This window comes from Homarus americanus, unplaced genomic scaffold, assembly GCF_018991925.1.
Source record: "Homarus americanus isolate GMGI-L3 unplaced genomic scaffold, GMGI_Hamer_2.0 scaffold2539, whole genome shotgun sequence".
Lineage (NCBI taxonomy): Eukaryota > Metazoa > Arthropoda > Malacostraca > Decapoda > Nephropidae > Homarus > Homarus americanus.
Window position 1 is genome coordinate 3733986 of NW_024725489.1, and position 12500 is coordinate 3746485.

The following is a 12500-nucleotide window of genomic DNA, read 5'->3' on the forward strand; positions in this document are numbered from 1 at the left end:
CTGGTGATGGTAATAATGATGCTCCACCACACACACACAGTAGACTGGTGATGGTAATAATGATGCTCCACCACACACACAGTAGACTGGTGATGGTAATAATGATGCTCCACCACACACACAGTAGACTGGTGATGGTAATAATGATGCTCCACCAATACAATATATGGTAAACTATCAGCCTCAGGAAGGACTGACATAAAACATTATTAAAAACTAAATTAACTTTTTCTTACATTAATGATAATATTTGTTTCTCTTTCCAGAACAAAGGAGACGAGAAGAGCCTTCAAGGTAACCATCGGTAGTGTCCTGTTTTACTGATGTTTGTGTACGGTTCTTGTGTGTGTGTGTGTGTTGCTGTCATTAATAACCTCTGGTGTTATGGTCTTTCTTCAACAGATAATTCAGACCTGATGCTGTTAGCGGGAGCAGACTTTATAAATGCCTAGTGGTTGCCGGTGTCTAGCGCGACCTCCTACATCATCAGTTGGACTCCCGGTGATAACGGCGGGACTCACACTGTGGACGGTGGTGACAACATTAACTATACCATCACAGGTCTTCAGCCGTGTACTGACTACACTGTCACTGTCCAGCCGATGAGTGACAGCGGTAAAGTAGACCCGCCTCTTACAGCGACCACAACAACGACCACCCCTGGTAACACTCCCGAGTTCTTTACCGTTAATGATGTCTTACCATTTTCTTTAATTCTTCTCTTCAAAACTGGCTGTTAACATTCTCTTGTGTATTATATTATTGTTTTTGTTGGGAAGAAGACTTGTGAGTTTATAGATAACAACAGTGATTTATTAAAGCAAGAATATGAGACCGTGTAGTATGTTGACGCAGACACATAGTTGACACAGACACATAGTTGACACAGACACATAGTTGACGCAGACACATAGTTGACGCAGACACATAGTTGATACAGACACATAGTTGACACTGACACATAGTTGACGCAGACACACTTAATACAGACACATAGTTGACATAGACACATAATAGACACAGACACTGTTGACATAGACACATAGTTGACACAGACACATCGTTGACACAGACACAGTTGACACAGACACATAGTTGACACAGACACATCGTTGACACAGACACATAGTTGACACAGACACATAGTTTACACAGACACATATACAGGGTAGTTTACACAGACCCATATATTATAGTCAACCCAGACACATATTATAGTTGACACAGACACATATTACAGTTAACACAGACACATATTATAGTTGACACAGACACATATTATAGTTGACGCAGACACATATATTATAGTTAACCCAGACACATATTATAGTTAACCCAGACACATATATTACAGTTGACACAGACACATATATTATAGTTAACCCAGACACATATATTATAGTTGACACAGACAGTTCCATAGTCAGTAACAGGAGCACAATATAGTGAACAAGTTTGCTGGACCACATTTACTGCATATAATATAAAAAAATATCATTAGATGTTACTCTTAGCTATAAATATTGTGAAGACTTCAATAGAATTATAACATCATAATTATGAAAAATAAAAATATTAAACCAGATTAATGTCAGCCATATATAACTCACTGTTGTCCATCATCCCGCCAGACCCTGATCCCTACCTCCAGGACGTTGTGGCGGCCAAGGTGATGGATCAGTCCTCTCAGCTGTTCGTGAATTGGACCGCGGCACAAGGCGTCGGTAACTGTGTCGTCACCTACAGGATCACCTGGAGCCCCGTCAGTGAGGGTGATGGTAGTGGTACATCTTACACCACCTCGCTGAGCCACACCATCACCCAGCTGGAGGCCTGGACCACCTACCACGTGTGTGTGGCCGCCAGTACTGATGAAGAGTACACTCCAGACAAATGTACCAACGGAAGGACAGACGAGGACAGTGAGTAGTGGATGACGATGATGGTGATGATGGTGATGATGATGATGGTGATGATGATGATGATGGTGATGATGATGATGATGATAGTGTTAGTTGATGATGGTGATGATGGATGATGATGATAGTGTTACTTGATGATGATGATGATGATAATAGTGTTAGTTGATGATGATGATGATGATGATGATGATAGTGTTAGTTGATGATGGTGATGATGGATGATGATGATAGTGTTAGTTGATGATGGTGATGATGATAGTGTTACTTGATGATGATGATGATGATGATAGTGTTAGTTGATGATGATGATAGTGTTGGATGATGATGATGATGATGATAGTGTTGGTTGATGAAGTTGATAGTGATGGCTGATGATGATGATGATGATGGTTGATGATGATGATGATAATTAAAATGTTGGTTGACGATGATGATGATGGTGATGATGATTATAATGATGATATTATGATGATGATGATGCATGACACGTGGCGGTGATGCTGAAAGTGAATTGCATGCAAAATAACAATAATAATAATAATAATAATAATAATAATAATAATAATAATAATAATAATAATAATAATGATAATAATAATAATAAAATATATATAATAATAATAATAATAATAATAATAATAATAATAATAATAATAATAATAATAATAATAATGATAATAATAATAATAATAATAGTAATAATAATAATAGTAATAATGAAGTCACGTAATTCAGAAAACAAAAAATGCAAAAAAATGAAGTTTATGTTGCGTGTTGTGAGAAGGTTAAGTAACATGATTCACTGTCTGGGTGACGTGTTGTGAGAAGGTTAAGTAACATGATACACTGTGAGAAGGTTAAAATAGCATGATACACCTGCCTGCGTATTGTGAAAAGGTTAAGTAACATGATTCACTGTCTACGCGTTGACGTGTTGCGAGAAGGTTAAGTAACGCGATACACTGCTTGGGTGACATGTTGTGAGAAGGTTAAGTAACATGATACACTGCCTGGGTGACGTGTTGTGAGAAGGTTAAGTAACATGATACACTGCCTGGGTGACGTGTTGTGAGAAGGTTAAGTAACATGATGCACTGCTCGGGTGACGTGTTGTGAAGGTTAAATAACACTGATGCACTGCCTGGAGTGACGTGTTGTGAGAAGGGTTAAGTAACAGATACTGCCCTAGGTGACGTGTTGTGAGAAGGTTAAGTAACATGATACACTGCCTAGGTGATGTGTTGTGAGAAGGTTAAGTAACGCGATGCACTGCCTGCGTGACGTGTTGTGAAAGGTTAAGTAACATGATGATACACTGCCTGGAGTGACGTGTTTGTATTAAATATTGCTTAGGTGACGTGTTGTGAGAGGGATTAGTAACATGATACTGCCTGGGTGACGTGTTGTGAGAAGGATAAGTAACATGATACACTGCCTGGGTGACGTGTTGTGAGAAGGTTAAGTAACAAGATACACTGCCTAGGTGACGTGTCGTGAGAAGGTTAAGTAACATGATTCACTGCCTGGGTGACGTGTTGTGAGAAGGTTAAGTAACATGATACACTGCCTGGGTGACGTGTTGTGAGAAGGTTAAGTAACATGATACACTGCCTGGGTGACGTGTTGTGAGAAGGCTAAGTAACATGATACACTGTCTGGAGTAACTATTGCCTGTTTTAACGAAGAGAAGGGCACATATTAGGTTTGGAAGGACAGAGGCGGGATGTATGAAGGAACAGGGGATTGGTTTAGGACGAGGTAAAGGTGGAGAGGGGATGAAGGATACGAGGAGAATGACCGCGTCTGCACTCAATCAGATATGCTGGAGTGTAATATTAAAAACAACTAATGTACTGGAGAGGTTAGTTTTAGTTCTCATACCTTTGTCATCTATCTTGCTTATAATGCGTATTTACTGCTGCCATTCTGCTGAACCTTCGCCTACTGTGTGTTTTTCTGTCATATAAACTCAGTCAATTAAAAGTTTCAATCGTCCTGTTTGACATATCTTCAGTCTCTGTCTGGGGACGACGTCTTTGACAACTACACCTGTGTGACTTTTCGCTGTGTTATTTAGTAGTTAACGTAATACATGTTCCGTATAGTAAGAGGAGTATACATTAACCATTTTATCTTAGTTATTGTTACTTTACATTACACAGGAAAAACTGACGAAATTATATTTAGTTGTCTGAAGATTCTGTTGTATGAAGTTCTTAGAATACAAATCTCTCTCTCTCTCTCTCTCTCTCTCTCTCTCTCTCTCTCTCTCTCTCTCTCTCTCTCTCTCTCTCTCTCTCAAAATATCAAAATTAAAAATAAATTGAAAAGTTCCGTATATCTGAAATTCACTGTTTTATTATGTTTGTACATTTATCCTCTGTCTACATGTTAGGACAACGTGTCATTTCAGTGACACTTTCATCAGTCATTACTTTACCTTTGTAGTTTATTTTCGAACACGAAATTGATCTTGATTTCCTGTATCAGAATTTTTCGTGGTGAAAAATATTGTATCCAAGAAAGTTTCTGATACAGGAAATTGTTTCGTATTTCTATCTCTTCCGTCCCAGGCGGGAATATATTATTCAGAGGAAAATCTGCATATTTGCCACAACTCTGGACAAAAATCTGAAAATCGGTACACATGTACCTGTACCTGATGGTAATTGAAAGTTTATGGTCCTAAAGGTCAAAGGTTTCAATGTTACTGTTATGGTCAATCAGGGTATCAAGGTCAGATGCTAAACACAGCCCTAAAACAACTATCCGAAGGTCTATAAGGCTGGTTTTGATGTCTAAATGATCTTTGTAATAAAGCAGAACCTCACTTGAAGGTATATACAACACAGTAGGTCACCTGGTCATACACACGGGGTCATAAGATCAACCACGTGACCGCTAGGTCCGCTTACTCTTGGTCGGGCATTAGTCAAGAACTATTATGTGTGACCTATCATGTTAATCGTCATATCGAGACAAATATGATTATTGTGTTGCCAATGACCGAAAATGAACAATGTCCTTGAGTAATGACCAAACTCATGGTAAGCATTTGTTGTGTTGTTGTTGCCAAGAAACAATATGGGGGAACATACATATAAAAATATGTTTGTATTGTTTTTATTGAACTTGGCAATGCACAAATGATGCATGTTACCGTCGAATCATCTCTTGATCCTGGACATATAATGCATTAATACTGCCATAACTAATCAGGTTTGTTCCACAGCTTACTGACATCATTACCACAAACGCTGAAAAATATTAAGAATTTATAACACATATCATGACACAATTTATAGAAAATTCTCAAACCAAACACAAAGAGTTAGCTCTAAGCGTTCATGAGGTATTGGTCCTCATTTACTGCAGGGCCAAGTGCACAAACGAGTGCAGGGGAGTGCAGACTTCTTGCAGGTGCAGGAACTGGATGCTATTCTTACATCAACACTGCTGAGATGGTGCAAGAGGTGGTCGGGATATCCAGCAGGGGTTCCATGATGAGGTGTCTGAGTACTACTTCCACCCGTAATCTTCTGTTGATGGCATCTTCAGTAGGGGAGTGTCACTTCTGGCCCAGATGAAGGCGAGGTATAGGGCTCTGTTCGAAGACAGGAGAAGAACCCCTGCCGCTGGTGGGAGGCACTCCACTCTTTGAGACTTGTGGCAGAACAGTGTTTCCTTTAGGAGATTGACTTGTTCCAGGTCGGAAGCTTTGTTAAACAGGCGGCATGTGAACCTTTGAAAAGTTCCCAGACTATTGCGTCTGTGGTTATGTGTTGTTTCTCTGAGAGAAAGTTTGTAGAATCAAATCTTCCGATAATTCTGATTAAAGCTTCACTCAATTTGTCATAATTTGGTGTACTTGGATGGGTGAGAAATATGTACCAAGATGATTCCACTCAGACTTTTTTCTCAGAGTTATACACCAGCGGCTGTGTGAGAACATAAACAACTAAACGTGTGTAACGACCACCAACACTCCACAGGCCAGTCACACCCTCAGGCCTGGGGTCGAGGGTAACAGTGTGGTTCTTGTGTCTTCGTCTTAATACTCTGGTCTTTATTCAACTGCCGCAATACAGATTTGTACTCGTGTTCTGCTCTCCGTAGATGTTGGAGCCGTGTACAGTATACCTAGGTGACAGGGCATAGGTCTACATACACCCAGGTCGTGTTTTGTGCGTGTGTTTCTTTGACGTCACCCCGGATCTTGTCAACACACCTTGCTTTATAGTCTTAGATGGATCGACTGGAGACTTTGTGGGGTATGAATATAACCAGTCAGGTGTGTACTTGTATTTTTGTGGGTTACAAGGTTAGGATCACTGTTGGTAATAATGTCTAGCCGAGAGTCGTTGTAATGAGACAAAACTCACAAGAAGAAGATTACATATAGGTAGAATATTGATAGTATAAGAGTATAAAGAGAGGAAGACTTTGGTAGCGTGGCCGTGATAGTTATTTACACTGTCAGTACACTTATCGTATCTTATACGTCAATACACTTCTATTACGTCTTAAGGGCGACTTCTCAAACACTGCTTCGTTACAACTCTTTATTAATTAACGACATGACATGGACCCATTAATAACACCTTCTATTGAAGTTACTAGGACATTATATTTACGTTACTAGGACATCATATTACGTTACTAGACACTCTGATTCTCGGACACGAACATGAAATGAATACACTTCCCACGTAAGTAACTCATCCCACGGAAAGCTCTGACAAACACTCACGTGACCTAGGGGAGGCCTAGCAGGTAGTCTGCTTAGCGGGACCACTGGTGTCGGGAGGGCGCCTGCTTAGCTGGGACACCGGAGGGAAGTCTCGGTCCTGACCGGAGGCGGCTTGCCTCCGGCCCTGACTTCGCTGGAGCAGCACTAGTGGTGTCGTAGCTGGCCACCTTGTTACAAGACAACTGCTTCTCTGCGAATCCTGGAGGGAGGACCAGGACGTCCTATATATTGGGAAGCGAGCCGTCAGGTTCAGCTGGCCTGGGGTGGCGGCGAAGGGTCTCCTTACATTTTGACCCCGCAAATGTGCGGTCAGGCCTGGACTTTTTCAGAACTATCTGGGAAAGTCATCAGGTGGGGCCATGTGTATATTGGGAGAGCAACCGTGAGAGTTCCCCTACACTTGACTTCCCAAACGTCGTGTCAGACTGGAGTTTCTGAGATGTAAGGAGAAGTCGTCAGGTGGGGCCGTGTAACACGAGAGGCCTTGAGTTGGGCTCCAAGGGTTACAAGTGACCTGGCTAATTGTGAGGTCAGGTCCGGCCTTTGTTCAGAGAGTAGGTTATTGTATATCGGAAGAGGGTCAGCTGGTGCCTTCTTACATGTTTTGTTGGGGCCACATGTCACATGGGAGGGGAGCTAGGCTGATTTACAATCCTTGGTCAACCGCAGAGTTACCCTATACTTTTGCCCTCGGCTAATGTCCGGTCAGACTGGAGTTTCTGAGATGTAAGCTGTGGTCTGACAACCCCTCACTACACCTCCCGCCAAGACCAAAGCTTACATGCTCAGAGAACTGATGATACATTTAAAGTAGACAGTAACATCATGTGCAGTATCTAATATAGTCCCTCAGGCGATAATGCATCCTTACATTTTACAAATAATAACCCTAGAGATGTATGTTTTTCTACTGGCATAGTTTGATCTGACAAAGCTTACTATACCTCCCGCCAAGATTAAAGCTTCTATGACAGGAGAAAAAAATAAAATACATACACAGTAATTGAACATAGAGTGATCTAAAGATCCTTCATATCTAGCATAGTGTCCGAGGCAAACTTGCAAATCACATTCTACAAACAAAAACAGGTGTTACATTGCCTAACCAGGCCGTGTCAAAATAATAATTCATCTCAGTCAGTAAATGGCTACAACATTGTGTTTGGTAATACAAAACATTGATCAAATGAACTCATAGAAAAAGTGACTAATCTTTTTTAAAAAAACATTCTTTGTAGTACATGTTAACAAAAATCAGAGAATTAAATACAAAATACAAAATGCTCCTACTTCACATGTTAGGGTGTTATATCTTTTTATTACACACAGCAACATCAACAACATCAGTACATTTGTTGGGTTCAGCATGGCTCAAGTCCTCCATCCAGCTGGTATCTGAAAATAAGGAATGCTGGCAGCACAACAACGGTAGTCGATTGGTCCTTCTGATTATCCACCTTGTCATCGTCGACTTTCTTCTGATGTCAGCACAGCGTCTCTTCTGTCTTCACATAGCACGTTTTTCTTTCTTCAATACCGCACTTTGTAGGTCGTGTCACCACATCTGACTTCTTCTCACTTCCTCCTGGTTTCTATCCTATTCCAGATGATTTTTCTGTTCACCTGTTCTTCCTCTACGTTTAGAGCCTTTTCATATTCCAGACGATTTTTCTGCTCGTCTGCGTTTCTTTATACATCTTCGTTTTCCGTCATATTCCAGATGAATTTTTCTGCTTCATCTGCATTTCTTCTCTGCAACATCATCATTTTCAACATATTCCAGACGATTTTCTGTTCATCTGCCGTCGGCCCTCTCCGGCTGGGATGAAGCCGGTCCACTGTTTGGGCTGTCGTCTCATTAGATAACTCGTAAGGCAGGTTCCGCGGACCAGGCCTCGCCCTCCGTACGTGAGTGTCGGCGAGACCAAAGACCGTCCTGTCTTACACCTTCCACAGTGGTGAATCCCTCCCTGGCTGGGCTCACCAGGGTTCGTTGTGTGGCACTTCATTCCACACTCCTTAACTTCCTAGTAGAAAAATATAAACTCTTCTTAATCCTAGACCAGGTAGGACTTGAAAGAAGTGGGGGTGGTGCGTGGCGGGTGTGGTGCTGCATTCCTCACGCTGCATTCCTCACGCTGCTACTTCTCTTCTTATATGTGCTGTGGACGGATTCCGGCTAGCCATGGGGCGGTACTGTGTGTGACATTTGACAGAAACAATCCTAAAGGGATGATGGATTAGTTGGAAGTGCATTCGCAAAAAAAAAACAGATATTTACTTTATAAGTTACGTCAATGTTTGGTAACTATTATTTCCGTCACGACAATTTTCTCATTAGGCTGGGTCGGGGAGTGAAGCTCTGCTCACTACATTGAATATTATTTATCACTACGCGTCAAAGAGTACATTACAAATCATACTAGCATAAAAACACACTGAGTGAAGCTCTGTAATTATCGCAATGTTAAGTAACACTAACCACCAATTTCGAAGCATAACTCACAGGACAAAACATTGGTGGTCACCCGGGCGGGCGGGGCGGGAAACATTCGGCCATGATGCGCGCGTGACCTAGGGAAGGCGTACCCGGGACGGGGCGCGGGGCGGGGCGGGGCGGAGCGGAGCGGAGCGGAGCGCAGCGGGGCGGAGCGGGGCAGGGCAGGGCAGGGCAGGGTGGAGCGAGGCGGGAACGGATGGGTACGGAGGGTGAGGTGAGGGTTAGGACAGGGAGGAGGATGTAGGTTAAAAGACATGTTAAGTTATAACAGTTAGTACAGACACCGCTTCTATCGCTAAAACACAATGGGTACATTTAACACTGACCGACAATTAAAAAGCACTTGGGATACTGAGAATTTCACAGAACGCGGGGAACACTGAGAAATTACGTTAAGCACTGAACATATTTCTAGACAAAAAAAAAATTCGCGCATACCACGACGAGAGACATTTACTTGAGCTGTAACGGTGACACACTAGGCCACTTTTCACGCTACGACACGGGAATTACTTATTACACAATTGTAGACAAACTTAGACTGAAACAAATGAAGGATGAAACGAGCCAGGTGTTATGGCTAACCGAGGGAAGGCGTGAGTTTACGTTAAGTTCGCTGCTACCATTATAATAACTAAGCGAGGGAGGCGTGAATTACATATATAGTTCGCTGTCACCTATAACAAGAGACAAGGAGAGCGTGAATTACATATAGTTCGCTGTCACCTATATAATGTAACTATATCTTGCATGAACTCCTTATCACGCACTTTCGAACAATACTCAAACAACGAGTCAGGTGTTATGGCTAAAATGAGGGAGGGCATGGGTTTACGTTAAGTACACTGTTACCAATAACAAGGGACGAGGGAAGCGTGAATGCCACCAATATAATGTTACGAATGCAACCACCCTTGTACTGCCTGCTTCGTCAAGATAGTTACGAGATTACTTCAAAAGATTCTAACTATCACTGTACTGAACACTAAAGTTAAGAGGCGTGAGTATTACGTTAAGGCGCTGCCACCATTGTAATGCTACAAAAATTTACACAAGATGATTAATATATATATAAGAAGAATATTTAGTAAGAGAGTAAAAGAGAGGAAGACTTTGGTAGCGTGGCCGTGATAGTTATTTACACTGTCAGTACACTTATCGTATCTTATACGTCAATACACTTCTATTACGTCTTAAGGGCGACTTCTCAAACACTGCTTCGTTACAACTCTTTATTAATTAACGACATGACATGGACCCATTAATAACACCTTCTATTGAAGTTACTAGGACATTATGTTTACGTTACTAGGACATCATATTACGTTACTAGACACTCTGATTCTCGGACACGAACATGAAATGAATACACTTCCCACGTAAGTAACTCATCCCACGGAAAGCTCTGACAAACACTCACGTGACCTAGGGGAGGCCTAGCAGGTAGTCTGCTTAGCGGGACCACTGGTGTCGGGAGGGCGCCTGCTTAGCTGGGACACCGGAGGGAAGTCTCGGTCCTGACCGGAGGCGGCTTGCCTCCGGCCCTGACTTCGCTGGAGCAGCACTAGTGGTGTCGTAGCTGGCCACCTTGTTACAAGACAACTACTTCTCTGCGAATCCTGGAGGGAGGACCAGGACGTCCTATATATTGGGAAGCGAGCCGTCAGGTTCAGCTGGCCTGGGGGGCGGCGAAGGGTCTCCTTACATTTGACCCCGCAAATGTGCGGTCAGGCCTGGACTTTTTCAGAACTATCTGGGAAAGTCATCAGGTGGGGCCATGTGTATATTGGGAGAGCAACCGTGAGAGTTCCCCTACACTTGACTTCCCAAACGTCGGGTCAGACTGGAGTTTCTGAGATGTAAGGAGAAGTCGTCAGGTGGGGCCGTGTAACACGAGAGGCCTTGAGTTGGGCTCCAAGGGTTACAAGTGACCTGGCTAATTGTGAGGTCAGGTCCGGCCTTTGTTCAGAGAGTAGGTTATTGTATATCGGAAGAGGGTCAGCTGGTGCCTTCTTACATGTTTTGTTGGGGCCACATGTCACATGGGAGGGGAGCTAGGCTGATTTACAATCCTTGGTCAACCGCAGAGTTACCCTATACTTTTGCCCTCGGCTAATGTCCGGTCAGACTGGAGTTTCTGAGATGTAAGCTGTGGTCTGACAACCCCTCATCGTCCACGAGTTATATTGTGGGTCATTTAAAGTGCATGTAGGTGACTGATGTAGATTGTTATTAATTCAAACTAAATCCGATGTTGAAATCCACAACTGTTTTAAATGTGTGTACAAACGTGGAATTAAACAGCAGAATTTATATAAATTTTCTTCTTTATTAAAATATTTCATTTCGTAATGCTTAATAGAAATTCTTGTTAGCTGTTTGCATGAATGACTTTTCAGATCATCCACCATCTTAAAAGAAAGAATAAATTCCAAACTATTCGTCTTCTTTAAAAATTCAGCCAGATCACTACTTGTTCCTTATCACTTTTTTATATTTTGTTTTAGACCAACAGGTCCTTCACCGCTCTTGTAGTAGAGGATATTATTGTACGAGACTCATTACTTAAAATATTGTTGCCGTCAGTGGTGGAACTTGCCTCCGTTTAATATTCATTCACTAGTTCTCAAACTGCCTCCCAGGATTAACCTGACGTACACAGACGTGTTTCATTAAGTGTATTTACTTATTGTTTTCACAAGTACACTAAACACAAGTCTCCAGAGACCTTGGTGTATCCTTCTCTTTACAAGGGACAGTCACCAGCGTCAGGCACCTCCATAACAGTTCATGCACACTGTTGACCATCACAGATGTTCTCATGGCGGTGAAAGCGTTGGGAGAAGAATTAAAGGTTTATTATGACGATGATCTCCAGTATTGTCAACCACAGTTAACTATAAGATATTAAGGCACTAATGGTCTTGGTGACAATATGTTACAGAACCAGGACCTCCAGTCATCATGTCGGTTGAGCCAGCACCGTCCTCGTCACTAAGAGTGTCGTGGAGCACCCCAGAGAAGCCCAACGGCGTCATCACCAACTATACTATTACCTGGACCTGGGAGGGGCATATGGACCATACCATAACCCCTGACAACACGTACACCACCACCGACCTGCTTCCCTGTACCACCTACAGCGTCACCGTCAGGGCTGCTACAAGTAAAGGTTATGGTCCAGAGAGTGATCCATTGACTGGAACAACTTATCGTGTAGGTGAGTGTTTACAATGTTCCTTGTGCTAATTACTTATTGACACACATATGTACACAATTATATACAAACAACATATATACACGCACGAGCACAACACAGAAATACACA

General features: G+C 42.3%; 2 protein-coding genes across 3 annotated transcripts in view; one reads left to right on the plus strand and one right to left on the minus strand.

Annotated features, from left to right (window-relative positions):
- Positions 1–12500, minus strand: part of LOC121865009 (fibronectin type-III domain-containing protein 3a-like) — a 36151-nt gene that overhangs the window by 14779 nt on the left and 8872 nt on the right. The gene's annotated exons all lie outside the window — the stretch shown is intronic.
- The window catches only part of LOC121865010 (protein sidekick-1-like), a 45552-nt gene continuing 33309 nt past the window's right edge, over positions 258–12500 (plus strand). The window contains exons 1-4 of the mRNA XM_042364305.1: positions 258–294; positions 403–663; positions 1632–1922; positions 12117–12392. Of these exons, the coding sequence (XP_042220239.1) occupies positions 603–663; positions 1632–1922; positions 12117–12392 (628 nt within the window). The 5' untranslated portion in view covers positions 258–294; positions 403–602. The remainder of the gene's footprint in view (positions 295–402; positions 664–1631; positions 1923–12116; positions 12393–12500) is intronic.